This window comes from Muntiacus reevesi, chromosome 4 (genome assembly GCF_963930625.1).
Source record: "Muntiacus reevesi chromosome 4, mMunRee1.1, whole genome shotgun sequence".
NCBI classification, from domain to species: Eukaryota; Metazoa; Chordata; class Mammalia; order Artiodactyla; family Cervidae; genus Muntiacus; species Muntiacus reevesi.
In genome coordinates this window covers 28,922,383-28,941,675 of record NC_089252.1, presented here as the reverse complement: position 1 = coordinate 28,941,675, position 19,293 = coordinate 28,922,383, and the positions used below count along the sequence as shown (strand labels likewise).

The window sequence follows — 19,293 nt, the reverse complement described above, 5'->3', positions numbered from 1 at the left end:
CTCTTTTGTTCTGCGAGCTCTGAAGTTTTCAGCGTTACTGCGCAGCAGGGAGTGTTAGGTAGCTGGCCCTGTCACAGGTTTTAAGGTTAGGTGGAAACTTTCCTGAAAAGCGTCAAGAAAGTTAAGCTTCTAACAGTGAAATCAAATCCGATTCAGCTTATCTGCTACTTTGAAAAACTTCCCCCCCGCCCCAACCCAGACCTGCGTGAGTTAGTCCCCAAGTGGTACCAGAGAAACACTTCATGCATAGACTTTGCTTTGGTTACCTGGGTGGGGGAAACAATAGCAGGTGAAACTATTGTGGGAGAATTGCTGCTTCTGTGCCCATTGGCTTCTGGAAGAAGAGGCAGGGGGTCGTGTTTCACCGAAACCACCACCACCGCGTCCACAGGCTCCGAGGGGCGGATACAAAGTCTTTTAGGGGAAGAGGGGCCGCACATCTCCCCCGACCCGAACACCGACTCATACAGGGCGCGCTTGGGCGCAGCCTCCGATTTCACGTCGGGCCCGACCTGGCTGTCTCTGGGGAGGATATAGGTGTTCCCCAGCGAGGGCGGCTGGGGGCGGTGGTGGTGGGAGGGATGGGTGGGGGGGTGGTGGGAGTGGTGGCGAGCCGCCCCGTTCAGAGCCTCGGCGTAGCAGCCCTGCGGGGCGGACGAGCCCAGTTTGGTACCGATGCCGGCGATGCTGTTGAGCGTGGCGATGGAGACGGCGCCGATGCAGTGGTTGGTGTAGGTCTTGGAGAGTTTGGCCGCCTTGGAGAGCATCTGCATCCTGGTGCCCAGCAAGTTCTTGCCGATGGCTTTGTTCTCGTACCAGGTCACATCGCCCTCGCTGCAGTGGTCCCGGGGCCGCTGGAAGAACGCCTTGCACAGAGGGTTGCGCTTCGACAGGTACTTGACGAAGCTGGCGTAGGGGCAGAACTCGGTGCCCGTCTCGTACATGCGCGGCAAGTTCTCCTCGTCGCTGCTCTCGGCGCGCTTCTTGCTCCACGACGACGAGCGCGACTTGTGGTAGGGCCCGAGGGACTTGAAGTAGACGAACTTGCGGCCGTCCTCGTCCATAGCCAGCCCGAAGGAGTCCTCCTCCAGCTCGCGCTGGTTCTCGCGGCCGCGCGTGCAGAAGTACATGCACGTCTCGAACCAGACCTTGTTGAGCAGCCCGAAGGGCGTGTTGGTGCTGAAGACGCTGGAGGTGTAGAGCTTGCGCAGGTCGGCGCGCGTGATGGCTTGCTTCTGCACCACCGGCCCCGCGCCCTGCTCCTCGAGCTTGCGGATGACCGCGGCCAGCGTCAGGTTGGCGCTGCGCAGCTCCGGGTCCTTGGTGAGGTCGAGCGTGCGGCAGTACGGGGGCTCGTTGAGGTAGCGGTTGAGGGAGCTGCGGATGCTTATGAGCGACGACTTGCTGTAGAGCTGGCCGCTCTTGGAGCGGGCCTCGGCGTAGAAGGAGCGCAGCACGCGGCACAGCGCCCCCTTGTCCATGGTCTCGAAGTCCGGGCTCTGCGCCTTCTCGCTCAGGTATTCCCGGAAGATGCGCACGGCGTAGCGGGTGGCCAGCCGGGTGTTCTCGCTCAGCCGGGCCCGCTCGGGGCGCTGCAGCACGTCGGGGTCCAGCTCGGCGCCGGCCCCGGGCGGCCCGCCGCGGGCCCGGGGCGCCAACAGTCGCGGCGGCGCCTCGGGCTCCAGCGCGGCGCTCTGGTCCATATTGATCCTATGGACCGGCTCGGGCTCCAGCTCCTCCCCGGCCGAGTCCTCGGGCTCCAGGGGCTCGTCCCAGTCCAGCCCCATCTCCTCCTCCTCCTCCTCGTCCTCCTCCAGCCCCCCACCTCCGTCCTCCTCCTCCTCCTCGTCCCCCGTTATCTGCACCTCCTGGATCTCGTCCTCCTCCTCGTCCTCCTCCTCCTCCTCGCCCGCGCTGCAGTAGTGCGGGCGGCCGTGGCGGCGGCCGCGGCCCCCCACCCCGCGCTCGCCCTCGCCCCGCTCCCCATTGTTCTCGGCGGCGGCGGCGGCGGCGCTGCCGCCCGCGCTGGTGTTACAGTCCCCGCTGCCAGGCATTCTCGCCATATTGCCGTCTCTCTGCCAGTCCTCGGGCAGGGCGCATGCGCTATATTGGACCGCAGCGCTGAGAGCTTTTGTGTTTAATGACCTTCAGCTACCGGGAGGCAAAGCCGGGCTCTTAAAGGAGCCGCGCGCCAATTGTCAGTTCGGAGCGCGGCTCCGGAGGGGCAGCGGCGCGCGGGGGATGGAGGGGTAGGGAGGCGGGGGTACGTTAGACAGGCAGAGCGTAAGGACCGAGACTGGCTGGACCCTCTTCCTCCCCCACCCCTCTCCCCACTCCGAAGAAAACTTCGAAGGGGAAAAAAAAAAAAGGAAGGGGAGGGAGAGCTGTCGGTGGGGGTGAAACACTCCCAACTTACCCTCTGGCTGAGTGGCGCGCGGGCCCGGGCGGGAGCGAGGGAGGGCCGGCTGGGAGGGCGGGGCGGTCTCGCTTCTCTAAGTAATGCCCGAGGAGCAGTGCCCCTTCCACCGCCCCCTCATTGCCCCCCGGAGCCGGGGGTTCGGGGAGGCGGCTGCACCGGGCGGGCCGCGGATGCTGCTTCGAGAAGCCCGTGTCTGGGGCCGCCTGGAGCGGAGCGGAGCAGGCAGGTTAATGAGCAGGGTGGAGGAGGCACGACGAGGCCCCGCACCCTCTCTGCGCCCGCGGCCAGGGCGCAGCGGGCGAGGCTTGGGAGCGGGATGGGGCTGGCGGCAGCGGTGGCTCCCCCACCTACTTGCTGGGGGCGAGGCGCGGGGGCCTGGGGCCAGCCGCAAGGCTCCCAGCTCTCTTTCCGACTCTTGCAAAGGAGCGAAACACGCCCCACGTCAGCCTCATCCCTTTCGACTTTTCCAACAGCCACTTTTAAGCTGTCATTAAAGACCTGGGGCGCTCCCCGTAGGTCTGGGGCAAGTCCGCGCCGGTCCAGCCAGCCTGGGGAAGGAGCGAAGGCAGAAAGGCTGGGAGGGGCGGGTGGGAGGGGAGACGCGGGGGAGAGGCGCTCGGGACCCCAGGGACCCCTCCCCACCCGCCCGGGCCACCGCCCTCCTGCCTCGAAGCAAACTGACACAACTCCCGCCGGCGAGGCGCTCCACCTGGATCGAGCGAGCAAGGCCTGCCCTAAGACCCTGGGGGCAGGTAGGCGGGAAAAAAGTGAACTTGGGTCTCGGCCGCCCCCGCCGCCGCCACGATTCCGGCAATTCGGATCCTGGGCGCGCTCTGGTTCCAAGTTTGCCAACCGCCATTCGTTCGCCCTCGGGGCTGTGCTGCCTTCGGCGCGCGGGGGCGGGCACCTCCGAAACTGGAAAGGCGGCCAGAGAGCTCGCCGGGTCCCGCTTTCCCATCGGAGACACTGTCCCATTTCCAGCCAAACGCCCGCCCACGGCGCGCCCAAGCTCCGGGCACGTCCTTGTCACCGCCTCCAGGACTCCGGGCCCAGGGGCAGCGCCCCCAGACCCTCCGAGACCTCGGCCCATTTCTTTGGAGGCACGGCCCCGGCCGTCTCCAGATCTTGGAATGCCTTCTAACTTTCTCCTCTTCGGGGAGCCCGAGTGTGGCCCCCTAGCGCGCTGGTCAACTCCGAGTCCCAGGCCGGCCCGCGGGTGAGGCTGCCTCTCCAGCCCTTCGTGTGCGTCCTCGGATCTCAGTCCGAATTCTCAGCACGTGGGCTGCGAGGGTCTACTCAATTGCTAATCCCCTGCGACAGCCCCCCTCTCCCCCCCACACACCAGGCCCTCTGTCTTGCTTTCAGGGCAGTTTATAATCTTGCGCATCAAAAGTAACCCATGCGTCAATTTGTAATTTAAAAAAAAAAACAAAGAAGAAAAGAGGAAGGAAGGAAGACTAGGTCTCTGGGCTGCATGGGCGTCTAAAGTGGGAGTTGACAGTGTCTCCCCAACGACCAGTCTGCCCTCCGCGCGCCTCCTCGGCCCTGGACGCGGCCGCCGAGCTTTGGGGAAACCGCGCCAGGTGTGAACAAGTTAGAGCAAGTCACTGCCTCACGGGCCCCCTCCCGCTCCTCGGGGAAACACACACATACACACACACACACACCACTCTCCCGCTTCTCGGCGAAACACACACACACCACACTCTCATCAGCCCTCCTCTCTGCAGAGAACCGTCTGGGGAGTGGGGGGAGGGCTGGAGTCCGGAGGTGGCACTCCTCGGGAATCTTCCCCGAGGTGCGGCCGGCTGCGTCCAAACCCCACTGTGCTGGGGATGTGTAGAGAGGAGCCCAAGGCAGCAGGCAGCGAAGCTAGTCGCACCCGCGGACCCGCGCACACGACCTGGCACACATCAGCCGCACCGGCTACTTCCGGGGGGCTGGCCCTTTGTCCCGGGATGCTCCCAGGTTTTGAGGCATCCGGAGCCCTCCGGCCGGGCATTTCAGCCCTGCGGAGAATTCTGGTGGGCCCCCGGCAAGTTCCCCGCCAGGGGCTGCTCCCCGCCCGGCGGCCCTCCCCGCCGTCTCAGTGAACCCAGGGGCCGCGCTGGCTCGGGGCTGCGCTCCGGGCTCGGCCCGGGCACTCGGACCCACACTCCGGGAGCCCAGCAGCTTCCCCAGGTCTCCCCACTTCTGCGGGCGGCAGGGGTGCACCCCGCTCCCTCCGCCCCGGCTCCCCTCCCCGCTGGGCGAGCTGCTTTGAATTGCTCGCAGTTTGCCGAAGGCGGTGTGCTGAGTTGGACGCTCCGGGAAACAAAGCAACCAAAAACAGCTCCCAGTTGACGTCAACTTATTTCCAGAAAAGAAAATAGTTTTGTGCTCCCAGGACAAAATCCCCCCCAGGGCAGGTCTCTACTGGCAAAAGCCAGGGGGCGGGGGTGGGGAAGAGCAGAACCAAAAAAAAAAAAAAAACCCAAGCCCAAATAACTTTTTAACGGAGTTGGAAAAACAGCAGCTTTCGAGGCTGCCTGGATATTTTGCAAACAACAGGCAGGACCCCCGCTAATATTAGATACGAAAAAACGCACCTTGAAAAGTACGCCTTGGCCTGATTGTCGGGCGACTGGGAATCTGCTTCGTGGCATCGGCTCCCGAAACGCTACCAAAATTCTTTGCCCATAGAGATACTTCATCAAATATTGAAAAAGACCTCTTCAGGATAATACTTAGAGTATTTACCAGGAAGAGCACCCAGGAAAACCACGCAGTTATAAACCTGTTCACCAAGGACACCCTCCCCTGCCCACCCCAAACACATAAACACGGACACCTTCCCCAAATGTTGCTTGATTTTTAAAACCCAATAACACAGAATTACAGCTGAGTTCATAAAGGAGTTCAATTCTAGCTTTAATAAATGATTCCTTAAAAACATCCTGTGGTTCACACACAATTCCAAATTGAGAAGATCAAAAGACCTTTCTTCTTATTATTTTGGTAGCGAAGCAATATTGGTTATCTTCTGCCTATGAGCCCAGCCTCCCTTCCTCCACTTTGATTTTGCCCTACCATGAAGCCCATCTAGCTCACCACTTGAAACTGACAGCTGCCTCTCCTTCCTTGTAAAGATGGTTATTCTTGTGCAGGATAGCTTCTGCACATAGAAAACATACAACTTCTTCATGTAAAAGACAGTTCCAGCACTGTATAGAGCATTTATTGCAATTATTTAACTGTCAGCTACCCTAAGAGGTTTACAAGTTCAACAGGATACTCCACATTTTCTGTCTCTTCATTATCATTATAAAGTATTACATATATATTTGTGCTTCTCCATTTCTTAGGTTACTTGAAAGTAGTGGCATGGTTATTTTTGAAGGAAAAATTCCAAACATTTTCCCTTCATTTTCTAACCCACCTACTTAGTCCCATTCAGTCCATACTTTGTGAGTTTGTGCCATAAAGAAACATATTTAACTCTTTGAATGCAGTCTTCTGACCTTATCTGTTATATAATAATGTAGTTGGTTTTTACATGTTTCCTCTCCTACATCAATATACCTTTGTCGTTTAGGCTGGTGCTCGGGACACAGTCAGCACTCCAGTTGTTTACAGTGAATGAATGAATAGGATCTGTGTTTAGTTAGCCTCTGTGTTAAGGAATAAACATTTTGGGGGAAAATCTGAAATATGAGTCTGAATTTCTATATTAAAATTTTTTTGTAGGAAGAAAAATTACTATAAGACATCATTACTGTTTGCAGTAATATTTACAAGTTAAAGTGAACATAATGACTGCTTTGGTTTAATATTTCCTTGCAATTAATTCCCACTCTAGTGGACCACATTATAGGAAGTTATTGCAGGAGTAAGGGACTGGGGAATGCAGGTGGCTATTTGTCAAGAGACATGAGTTGGGGAGGATTTAAATGGATAAATTCAAAGAAATGTTGTGTGTTCTTGAGGGCGGAGGTCATAAAAAGAAATCAGTTCATCATCGATGGGAAAGATTGAAGGCAGGAGAAGAAGGGGACAACAGAGGATGAGATGGTTGGATGGCATACCAACTCAACGGACATGAGTTTGGGTAAACTCCGGGAGTTGGTGATGGATAGGGAGGCCTGGCGTGCTACAGTCCATGGGGTTGCAAAGTGACTACTGAGCAACTGAACAGTCATTTTTTATTTCATCACTGTTTTTAGTTCCTCGTTTTAAAGTCATGCTTTCTTGATTTGATTACTAAAAGATTTATAAAGCAGTCTGGAGGTTAAATGTGAATTCAAATCAAAACTATTTTGACATATCTTTGTTTCAGAGTTTTACTACTGAATTCTGCTGAATTTAATTGAAGATCATCTTGAGTAATGTTTTTTCAAACTCAGATGAAAATAGAATCCATGTAATCCAACTCTATGAGGTGGAAGAAAACTCTGTAAGAGCAGAAACTGTGTCCTTTATCACCTCATCTCTGGTTCATTTCCAGTACAGTTCCTTAGTGTATTTTAGCAGAGTGGCTGGTACATAGTAGACACTCAATAAACATGCAAACATTTATGTGTGGGGTGAGAGCTAACCACCACAAAAGTTCACAGAGCAGTAGTTCAATTGCTAAGCCATGTCTGATTCTTTGTGACCCCATAGACTATGGCACACCAGGCTTCTCTGTCCTTCACCATCTCCCACAGTTTGCTCAAACTCAGGTCCATTGAGTCGGTGATGCCATCCAACCATCTCATCCTCTGTCGTCCCCTTCTCCTCCTGCCCTCAATCTTTCCCAGCATCAGGGTCTTTTCTGATGAGCTGGCTCTGCACATCAGGTGGCCAAAGTATTGGAACTTCAACATCAGTCCTTCCAATGAATATTCAGGGTTGATTTCCTTTAGGATTGTCTGGTGTGATCTCCTTGCTGTCCAAGGGACTCTCAAGATTTCTCCAACACCACAGTTCGAAAGCATCAGTTCTTTGGTGCTGAACCTTCTTAATGGTCCAGCTCTCACATCTGTACATGACTACTGGAAACACTATAGCTTTGATTATACAGACCATTGTCAGAAAAGTGATTCATTTTGAAATGGAAACATTCAACTGTTAGCTCTTAAATACTAAGACTCTAGTATTTCCAGAGTCTTGAATATAAACAAGAAAACCAGGGCCAGAAGGGCTCCCAAAGATTAAGCCACTTGCCCAAGTTCTCTGAGACCTCTGTAGGTCAGGAAACTTTGGCTCTGTAGCCCAATCTTAAGTGGCTTGCCACAATCAGCTTCTAGGAACCAAAGAATGAAAATAGAAAATAAAAGTCTTCAAGGGAACAATTCCCTATCACTAAAATACTTCTCTGTGTCATCCGATTTGGGAATCTTGGAGAGTTAGAATAGGACTACAACAAGACATTGGACTGTGAGCACAGCAGAAATAGCCTAAAAAGCTGTCACCTTTATCACTTGGCACCTAAAACACTGGAATTATTTTCCAGGGCTGTTGGAAGTAGAGACCCATTTGTGTCTTAGAAGAAATAATAGTGAAGATTTTAGAGACAAAAGGAATGCCCATAAACCCAATCAGACTAGGATTAGGTGTTTTCTGTTGAAATCCTAGGTTGTCCTGCATTACTCTCTAAGGAGTGAAAAGGATTTTACCTATTTTTATCTTTGATGTTTTGTCAAAAAAAGAAAAAAAATAGGTCAGAGTGAACTTACTACAGTGATTCACAGGAGTAGAATTTTTCATTTCTAATTGCCACCTGGTAACTATAATTCTTGATCTTTCTACCTAATAATCACCTACCAGTCTCCTAGGCTGTTTGTAAAACAATAATATCTTAAAGGAATGTAGTTTTCCATAAAAGAATTATGTTTTTGTAGAGCCTAAAAGTGTGCTATTTCTCTGTGTTATAATATTCTGATAATGAAACTCCTCTTGGCTAATAATGAAGTCAAATGTAAAGGCTGTCAAAGTCAAACATAAAATTAATAATGATAGTAATTTCTTTTCTAGTCATTTATATTTAAAGAGCTTGTAGGAGTGAAGTGGATGTTAGTCCTATTATTAAATAACATTTATTTCAATACCATTACAATACTAATTAAAGTGGAAAAGGAGATTAAGATATGTGTTAATGTCACATAACTAATATATATATCTTACATGTGCTAAGTCACTTCAGTTGGGTCACACTCTTTGTGACCGCATGGACTGTAGCCTGCCAGGCTCCTGTCTATGGGATTCTCCAGGCAAGAATACTGGAGTGCCATGGATTGCCATGCCCTCCTCCATGTCTTACACAATGGAAAAGCTATTATAGTTGTCTCAGAAGATAAAATATTCATGAAACTATTAGCTATATGCCCAAAAAGCAACTTATTAAATTAGTAAAAGCAAAACAAAACAAACAACAAATATGTCATCACTTTATCCCCAAATGTTGGTATGAAAATGTTATTCTCATATATTCTATTGTCAATATCAATTAAGATAGCCTTTTAAGAAAGCAAGTAGGCAACCTCTCAAAAGCCACGAAAATGTTCATATTCTATGACCCAGAAATTGCTTCCAGAAATTCATCTTCATAAGAAATATCTAATTGTATTTGTGTTTTGGTAAAGTTTGGTTTATTTCATCTGAACCATTTGAACAAATGAGTTTTGCAAGATATGTCATCAAGTGTTCTCTGGAACTACATTTCATTGTGTCTTGGACGTTTGAGCTTTGTTTACAGACATTTAGAGAATAGTAGTTGAATGAAAGAAGGAAGAAGTTCAGTTAGGCTAGAATCCTGTCTTCTCATGTTCTACAGCAATGCCAAGCACCCTTTGACAAATATCAGTAATTTGTCAGAAGGTGAAGATAAAGTATATGAACTAACATGGCAAAGCAAGATACATTTTAAAGCTGGTATTGCAATATCTTCAGGACTTGGAGAAAGTTTAAGGACCAGACTTTGAAGCTCTAGATAGTCTAGTATCTAGGTATGTGGTGGTAATTCACAGGACGTGCAGAGGAGTAGGTATGTGCCTGCCCTGTGGCTGTTTCTAAATGAACTAAAAAAGAAAGAAAGAAAAAAAAAATCCCCTTTTAAATACCCAGAAGCACTAACCCACATTTTGAACTAATTGACTTACTTTTTCTTTGGAAAGCTTAATTTAACCGATAGGGGCACATGGGTTTATCTGAATATTTAAAGAAGCCCTGGGATGGGCTTGTTCTATTTCTTTAATTTGTTGCTGGAGATCCAGGCTTTTGCACTTGATGAAGAAGACTGCCTTGGAGAGGGGTGGGAAAGCTGGAAACAGTGTGACCTAACTCCTCTATTTTGGGATCTAAGTTTGTAGAGCCAGGGTACCGGGAGATACCAGTATAGAACTCATCATTCTAGGTGTTTACTGTTCCTACAGTCTGTGGTTAGATTAGGGTACCCCAGGGGTTACACGTTGTTGTTACTCCAAATAAAAACAGGCTCCTCTAAAAACAGATGGCATCTGTTTGTTTCGCTATCTTTTCAGCTCATTTTTACTTTAAAGTAAAAAACAGCAACAAAGCAAAACTGCTTTATCATTCTTTTCTGATTATAAAAGCAGTGGTTTTTCAGATTAAGAAAGTGTAGAAATCTGGAAAAACATATATGCATCATATTTCGTTCTTATGGTTTAGAGAGTGCTTGCTGTGAGTCTTGTTTTTTATATTAACACTCTTAAGTCATTCTCGAAAATATATGTGAGCATTGTTGCTAATTTCCAGATGAGTAGAAACCCAGAGAGCTTAAATAACTTGTCAACATCACCCAGTTAATGGGGGTGGAACTTGGGCACACAGAAACTTAATCCACCAAAACATTCCTTCGGTTCTGTTTTCCACAGCACCCCACCCCCCCAAAAAAAAACCACTCTTTGATTTGAGTATATTTCCATGAATTTGATCTCAGGTGATTTGCTATTTAAATACTATACATTTCAAAATCTATAATTCAAAATATGTAGTCAGTGGATTTTTGGCAAAGTGCCAAGTATATGCTAAGCGGCAGATAAAACAGAAGATTCTCTCCAGGAACATGACTGGCCTGATTCCAGGGAGGGGTGGACCTTCGGTAGGTTCATGTGGTCAGAAGTTTTCCTTCTGCCTTTCTCTTAGTTATCTTATTTCCCTCTGACACAGGAAAACAGGTTAACTTATTCTTTATCCAACTCTGGGAAGTTGAGTTGGACTATCAAAACTTGAGGATGAACTCATTTCAAATCTGTTTTTGCCATCCAGATGGTAATACACATAGGACCTAGCTTTATTTAATTTTTATGTTTTTTAATGTCATTGATTTATTTTTGGCTGTGCTGGGTCTTCAGTGCTGTGCAGGCTTTTCTTTAGTTGCAGTGCACGGGCTTCTCACTGCGGTGGCTTCTCTGGTTTCAGGGCGTGGGCTCTAGGGCACATGGGCTTCAGTAGTTGCAGCACATGGGCTCTCGAGCTCAGGTTCAGTAGTGGTGGTGGACTGGCTTAGCTGCCCTGTAGCTTGTGGGATCTTCCCAGACTAGGGATTGAACCTGTGTCTCCCACAGTGGCAGGTGGATTGCTTACAGATGGATACCCAGGAAGCCCTGTTTTGTTTTTGTTTTTATTTCAGGTTTATTTATTTAAAAATTTTTACTTTATATTGGGGTGTAGTTGATTAACAATGTTGTGTTAGTTTCAGGGGTAGCAAAATGATTCACTTATACATGTACATGTATCTATTCTTTTTCAAATTCTTTTCCCACTTAGGTGATAACAGAGTATTGACCAGAATTCCCTGTGCTATAAAGTAGGTCAGTGTTAGTTATCCATTTTAAATATAGTAATGTGTATATGTCATTCCTGGGGCTTCCCAGGTGGTCCTAGTGGTAAAGAATCCGCCTGTCAGTGCAGGAAACGTAACAGACCTGGGTTCGATCCCTGGGTTGGGAAGATCCCCTGGAGGAGAACATGGCAACCCACTCCAGTATTCTTGCTTGAAGAAACCCTTGGACAGAGGATCTTGGTGGGCTATGATCCATGGGGTCACAAAGAGTGGGACATAACTGAAGCAACTTACCATGCATGTGCACATATCAGTATCAAACTCTCAAAAGAACCTAGCTTTAAATGATCACTGAACAGCCCAGGAAAATCTGTTCTCTGGCTATTGTTCCCAGTTCTGTGGTATGGTGGGCATCATAAGACTTTTTGTGCCTTAGCACCATGCTTTAATGACCCACATTCTTTCCAAACTCACAACTAATTTAGCTTTCCTAGAAGTATTGGCTTTTTGAATTTAAAGCCTGAAGCAGTTCATGAACCTCAGAATGCATCAGAATCAACCAGAATCACCTAGAGAACTTCTTTCAAAATGCAGATTCCTGGTGCCAACTGCAGAGATTCTGATTCACTAGGTCCAGGGTACAGCCTAAGAAGGTACATTTTCTAACACACAGCTCAGATGAATTCTAATACTAGCCTGACCACGCTGTGAGAAACACGACCTCAAAAGCTAATATAATTTAGCAAGTAATACAATAATTTCCATAGCAATGATCACTAAATCATTTGGAGGCCATAATTCATTTGAAAATTGAATAGAAGTTATGAAACCCACTTCCTCATAAGATGCACATTCACAGTGAATTCTGCCTACCATTTCAGGGGGTGGGGTGCAGTTGGGGGCCTTCCCTCCCAGGTGGCACTAGAGGTAAAGAGCCCTCATAAGAGAAGCAGGTTCGATCCCTGGGTTGGGAAGATCCCCTGGAGGAGGGCATGGCAGCCCACTCCAGTATTCTTGCCTGGAAAATCCAATGGACAGAGGAGGCTGGCAGGCTATAGTCCCTAGGGTCACAAAGAGTCAGACAGGACTGAAGTGATTTAGCAGCACACACATGAGGTTGGGGGCCACCTGCATTCTTAAAATGCTGTTCCATAGTTTCCAATATCATCTGAGAACTTTCACTCCCCTGGTCAAACGTCTTCATGGCTCCTTTCTTACTTCACTTTCAAGTCCAGACTCCCCATAGCCTTGCCCCGGGCTGATTTCTCAATGGTGTTTCCTTGTGTCTCCTACCATGAATCCAGCCCTCTGTGAGGAAGAACTCCAGACAGAACAGCGCTGGGGAGGGAGTAGACGCGGCTGGAAGTCCCCACGACATTAATCCTCACAGTTGAGTGCACCGGAATCCCCTGGAGGGCTGTCAAAACAGATGCTGGACTCACCCCCCACATGTCTGAAGCAGCAGTCCAGGTGCCCGGATGCTGCCAGCTCCCAGACCCCACTTTGAGAACCGCTGGCCTAGGAGAAGGCAGATAAACATTTCTAAAGGGAAGAATCAGTCCAGGAAGGGAGGAAAGATGAGGTTAGAGATGGCGGAGGTGTGGAGCCTGGAGAGCCTCCCTAAATTAATTCAGCAGGACCAGAGGGAAGGAAATCTCTCCTATGACTCCTGTGGTTGAGTTTATAATGGGAGGAACATTCAGAAGGCTTGAACCAGCCCTGACTACCAGCTTCCTTTCGGATTAGAAAATTCCTCCTCCCCTCCCTTCTGCTGATCTAAATTGTCTGGATTCTTTAAGGCACAGCTCCAAATTCTACTTCCCCGTGAAGCCTTCTTTCATCCTTGCAGCTTGAAGCAGATTGTCACTGCTCTTGACCTTCACGGCCAGGTCCTTTTATCAGGCCACCCACTGGGGGCTTGCTCTGCTCATTGGTCCAAGTTGCAGGCTCTTGGGGTTGCATTTGGTTTTTCTTCCTTCTTTTTAAAAAAGATTTATTTATATTTATTTGGCTGCATCACATCTTAGTTGTGGCAAGTGGGATCTTCACTGTGGCACACAGACTCTCTGGTTGTGGCCTCTAGGCTTCAGTAGTTACAGCTCAAGGGCTTAGTTACTCCTAGGCATGCGGGATCTTAGCTCCTCGACCCTGGATGGAACCAAGGTCCCCTGCCTTGCAAGGCAGATTCATAATCACTGGACCACCAGGAAATTCTCTGGCTTTTCTTCCTTCTACTCTCATTTCTCAGGATTCCTTCTCTTTGGGAGGCTTCACAATGCACAGTGATTATCAATGTTGGCTACACCTTAGAATCACCAGGGAAAACTTTTAAAAAGTAACAACGTCACTGAATTATTTGAGGGCGAAATCTCAGCCCTCACCCATTGCCCTCCTCACAAGAACAGAGCAAATGTGGCAAAAATTCTAAGTGTTGTGGCTCAGACGGTAAAGAATCTGCCTGCAATGCAGTTGACCCAGATTTGATCCCTGGGTTGGGAAGATCCTCTGGAGAAGGAAATGGCAATTTACTCCAGTATTTTGCCTAGAAAATTCCATGGACAGAGAGAGGAGCCTGGAGGGCCACGGTTCATGGGGTCGCTATAGTCCATAGGGTCACAAGGAGTAGGATACAACTGAGTGACTACACTTTCACTTTTCTCATAGGTCATGTGGGTGCTCAGGTTCTCTACTTGTGTGTATGTGAAACGTTTTCTCCTTGAAAACATATGTATCAATGCCAGGTCCTAGTCCCTCCTGTCCACCCCCCAGTGACTCATGAAAATAAAAAAGTCTGCAGCCATGTCTGAGGTCCTTAGAGTCCCTTGTACACTCTGACTTTCTGCCTTCAAATGACTTCTTTTTACCCTTCTCTAAGCCTCTCCTAAACTGAGGTGTTCTTGCAAATGAATGCATCTTAGAATCACATGGAAAACTTGCAAAAAACATACTATTAACTGGATCTTTTTTGAGACAGTTGGATTGACTTGGTCTGGGCAGTGGCCTGGGAATGGGCCAGACCTTTTCAAGGTGATCCACTGTGCAGCTAAGGACTTCCCTAGTGGTCGTGGTTAAGAATCCATCTGCCAAGGCAGGGGACATGGGGTCCATTCCTGGTCCTAGAGAATCGTACATGCCATTGAGCAACTAAGCCTGTGCGCTGCAACTACTATGCCCCCCAAGCCTAGAGCCTGTGCTCTACAACGAGAGAAGCCATCTGCAATGAGAAATGCACCCACCACAGCAAAGAGTAGCCCCTGGTTACCGCAACTGGAGAAAGCCCCTGAGTAGCAACAAAGACCCAGCACAACCAAACAAATGCACAAATAAATAACTAAATACATAACTAATGCTCAGCTAGGACTGAGATCCACTCTCCTAGATTGGGAGACCCATTCACACATGTCTATTTGGGGGACCCTTAATATGAAGTCTTGGAATTCTTGGGTGGTCTTTAGGTGATCTGTGAACTTGTAGAAATTATGTGGAAAATGTTCAGTGCTTGTACATCTGTGTGTTTTCCTACAACAAGGATTCAAGGCTTTTAGCAGACTCTAAAGGGGTTTATGATTCAAAATAGTTGAAGAAACATTCATATGGATGTGCAGAAATAAGCACATGTATGCTCTGTTGCTAGAAGCATAAACTGGTGCAGTGTTTTTTGAGGACAATTTGGCAGTAGCTATCAGCACGCAAAATGCACATCCCTTTCAACCCAGCAGTTCATTTCTAGGAATCTAGGAGCACACAAAGAAAAATGTACAAGGATGTTCTTGAAGCATTGTTTATAATAAAGGCTCATCAGATACAATCTAACTCTAGCAGTGGATGGTGAATAAATGAATTTGTATCTCATCTATTCAACAGAATACTAGCTGTAGATATAATGAATATGGTAGATTTGTAGGCAATGAGTGGAAGGATTTCCAAGATGTTTTATTATTCAAGTGCACGTGTGTGTGCTAAATCACTTCAGTCGTGTCTGACTCTTTTCAACCCCATGGACTGTAGCCCACCAGACTCCTCTGCTCATGGGATTCTCCAGGCAAGAATACTGGAGTGGGTTGCCATGCCCTCCTCCAGGGAATCTTCCTGACCCAGGAATCAAACCCTTATCTCTTAGGTCTCCAACATTGGCAGGCTGGTCCTTACCACTGCCACCACCACTTTAATGTAAAGTACGAGTTCATTTTTGGCTTCCTCGGTGGCTCGGTGGTAAAGGATATGCCTGCAATGCAGAAGACACAGAAGACGCGGGTTTGATCCCTGAGTTGGGAAGATCTCCTGGTGGAAGGCATGGCTACCCACTCCAGTATTCTTGCCTGGAGATTCCCATGGGCAGAGGACCCTGGCGGGCTATAGTCCATGGGGTCGCAAAGAGTTGGACACAACTGAAGCGACTGAGCATGCGTGCACATGAGTTCAGTTGTTGAAAAAACTGAACCAAAATGATATATGCACATTTTGTGAATGTGCCTAACAAGCCTAAAACCACACACAAAGACCTTCTTACCAACCCCACTTTCCATTCTAGACACTTCAATGACACTGCTTGGCACACCCCAGACCTTTCTAGAGGATGCTGCCTTGCTCGCAGCCGCTGCTGAAGGGACCAATTTGTCAAGCCAAGTAGTCATTCTATCGCATGACCAACACCTTAATAGATTGGATCAAGGATAGATCCTTATACAACCAACCCCAAAGCTACCTAGAAGCCTGTATCAAAACTCCTGGACCAAACAATGTCTCTCTCCAGGAATTACAATGAAAGTAAGTCAGCCAATAGCGAGAAGACAGGCCATCGAGGCAGCCCGGTCCTGCTCCTGGAGTGAGCATCTGCTGAAAGCCCTGGGTCTGCTCTGTGTCTGGACTCCAGGGAAATGACTCTACTGGAATCCTGACCTTGGGTTTCTGCGAGGTTTCATTTCCGTGACAATCCCACTGCCTCCATACAGCTAATCACCCCAACTTAATTTCTCTTGCTTACAACCAAGAGCTTATTTACACATTCACCCTCTGCTCAGTCTGGCTCCGTAACCTCAGACTCAAGGCAAGTCACCACAGTTCATCCTGTGACTGCAGTCTGGGCCGCATCCCTTCCTCCTGCTTCCTTCTTGCTCTTTCTCACCCTCCACTTCCACCAAACCATCAAGACCTGCCAATTCTAAGTCACCGTTTGCTTTAAATCCATCTTCATCCAAGTGTGGGTTAATTGTGTTTCCCTCTGTATCAACCAGTTCTGGTTGCTGTAACAAAATACCCCAGACCGGGTGTGGATTAGACAGATGCAGTCCCTCACAGTCCTGGAAGCTGGACGTCTTAAGATCGAGGTGCCGTCAGGGCTGGTTTCTGGTGAGACCTCTCCTCCTGGCTTGAAGATGGCCACCTTCTCCCTGCGTCCTCACCTGCCTGCATTTCTGTGTGTGTGTGGAGACAGAGGTGGAGGTGGAGATCTCTGATATCTCCTAATAGGGACATCAGTCCCATTGGGTTAGGGCCCCCCCACCTTATTGACCTCATTCAACTTAATTACCTCCTTACGGCCCCTATCTCCAAATACAGCCACACTGGGAGTTAGGACTTCAGCATATGGATTTGGGGGCACAAACTCAGTCCATAACACCTTCCAAACCTGCTCTTCCTCATACCTCCTGTCTCTGCAGGGCACCCAAGCTAGGAACCTGGCAGACGTCATCTGTTCCCCCCGTGTTCACGTCAGGTCTATCTCGTTCGGCTCGTGCTCTGAAGTTCCAATGCCATCACCCTAATCCAAGCATCCTCTGCTGTTCTGTGATTCAGGGCACAGAGAAGAAGCCAAGATTGAGGCTGTACCAAGGACAGAGGAGGGGGCAGCCTCCGCCCAAGTCCAGGCTGGGATTAGCGTCTTGTCCTTAGATGTCCACGGGACGCCTTTATAGCCTTTAGCTTGGCCCATCTGTGTAAGCTTTTCTTCCTTGAAAACCAACAAATGTGAGCCACCCACCACTTTCCAACACCTACCCCACCCTCCACCTGTTGTTGTTGCTGAATCACCAAATCGTGACTGACTCTTTGCGACCTCATGGACCGTAGCCTGCTAGGTTCCTCTGTTCCTGAGATTTCCCAGGCAAGAATAACTGGAGTGGGTTGCCATTTCCTCCTCCAGGGGATCTTCCTGACCCAGAGATCCAACCCGAGTGTCCTGCATTGCAGGTGGATTCTTTACTACTGAGCTACCTGGGAATCCATCTCCATATTTGACATGTTCCCACTTATCTGTACTTATCTGACCCAACTCATGTCTTAGAGACTTTCACGAAGCCATCTCTGATCTTTGTCCTATGCTAATACTTCCATATTATTTTATTATAATAATAATATCTCCACTTAGAAGCTCCAATGTGCCTGTCTGTGTGTGTATTTTTTAAGGGTCATACAATATACAATATCGATTCAAAACAAGCCCAAAGGCAATATCACAGAACATCAAAAGGAAAAAGAGATACTTGTAACTGTATCCTAGAATGATAGGATAATGAAAGTCAGGTCTGCTAAGAAGTCAGACCAACTTTTCTTGAAAGAGTAGCTATTTGGGGAGTAGATGAGAGGAAAGGAGGTGAAGAATTCATTAATATTCAAAGGTCTGATCCTTTGAAGATGAAGACTGCTAGGTGAGACTGTGAAGTATTGGATTACTTTGTAATTAGGTATCAGATTTGTTCCAGATCACCTCCATCTCTGGCAGACTCACTTTTTTCCTGCAAACAATTGAATTCTTTCATTCATAACCTTTCCCTTCATATGGATATGGTTGGTTGGTTCTAAGGGGACCCATCAAAGGGTTTGGAGATCATCCCTTAATCAACTTGCTTCTATGTATTATATGATGGAAATGAAATCTTTATCCTCCATTTTGTTTTTAAAACAGGAGGAAGCAATTCCCTCTTTGAATATGGAGCAAGACTTCTCAGGATATACTCAGGACCTTAGATCCCTGAGAAATACAGAAAGCCCCACAAGAATGTGTAAGGTACATTAAAGTTTGTCATTTCCATCTGCAAGAAATAAATGTACACTCCTTCTGTTGACTTTCATTTTGTGGGCATTGGTTTGATTCTTCTGAGTCCCAGCGTACTTTTTTGAATAAATTAGACTATCTTTAATTTGCTGCTTGATGCTTCTGTGGGGGTGAGCATGCTTTGTTTTTCCAGAACTTCTTCCCTGTGGGATGTTAAATGTTAGTGCCAATTTTTTTCTTTTTTTTCCCAAAAGAAGTTGGAAGAGTCAGGTTTAGCACTGAGGATTAACTCAGCAGTGGTTGCTAAACTCTTTGAAATCATTAGATGAAAGACAGAATTAGATCTGCACTAAGTATACATGTCATTGTTGTTTTTGTTATTATTGTGGGAACTTGTCATTCAAAGATTATTTTATTATTGAATAATTTTCTCTCTGGATTTCTGACATCTTCAGTTCTATTTAGGAAAAATATGTTTCTTTCAGAAGTATTCTTAGCATTTTGTACCCCAAATAGGTTTTTATCTTAGTAGAGTATGAATCCCATGGGATATAGTCTGTTTTCCTTCTGAATGCTTAACATAAAACCAAGCACACAGTAGGTGCACCTATGATCATGTGTCAAACTGAATTGAATCTAATGACTTGCTGTTTTGAAATGTCATCAAGCAGCTGTCATTAAATATTGTTTCCTCTTGCATTAAATCAACTAGAATTTTGGCGTTATACACCATTTTTCTTCCTGAAATTCCAATTTGCAAGCCTTCATAGTCTGTCCAAGGATTCCAGCGAGGTATCTGTGACCTGGGTAGGGAAGCAGGAAGCCAGATTCCACTGGGGCACCTGGGTCTGCCTGGGAAGCTGCGCTCTGTTTTCCCTGGCTGCACTTCCTACCCACCCCCAGGTTCACAGCTGCACCGCAGAGGCATCAGACCAGTTCCACCGAGCTCCTTCTGGCTGTCCTAAAACAAACCAACAAAAGCTTGCCACTCTAGGTTCACTGCCAGACTCGGAGTTGGTTAACAATTCACCGAGAAAGACAGCTCTGAAATTGCTCCTGCCTACAGAGGGTGAGAGTGGTATATATAGAGATTTCCAGCTTGACGAATCTGTTGGG

General features: G+C 48.0%; 1 protein-coding gene across 4 annotated transcripts in view; it reads right to left on the bottom strand.

The window, feature by feature from the left end:
• Nucleotides 1–19,293, bottom strand: part of KCTD1 (potassium channel tetramerization domain containing 1) — a 196,982-nt gene that overhangs the window by 93,095 nt on the left and 84,594 nt on the right. Inside the window, exon 1 of one of the 4 annotated variants that reach the window (XR_010662876.1) lies at nt 267–2,320. The exons of 1 other annotated variant lie outside the window; for it this stretch is intronic. Coding sequence is in view for 1 of the 3 variants with exons in the window: in XM_065932410.1 (XP_065788482.1) it covers nt 267–2,063 (1,797 nt within the window). In the remaining 2 variants the exon portion in view is untranslated. Of the gene's footprint in view, nt 1–266; nt 2,321–2,416; nt 2,921–19,293 lie in introns of those variants that run through there. 2 more of the 4 variants (XM_065932412.1, XM_065932410.1) reach the window with 2 other exon arrangements.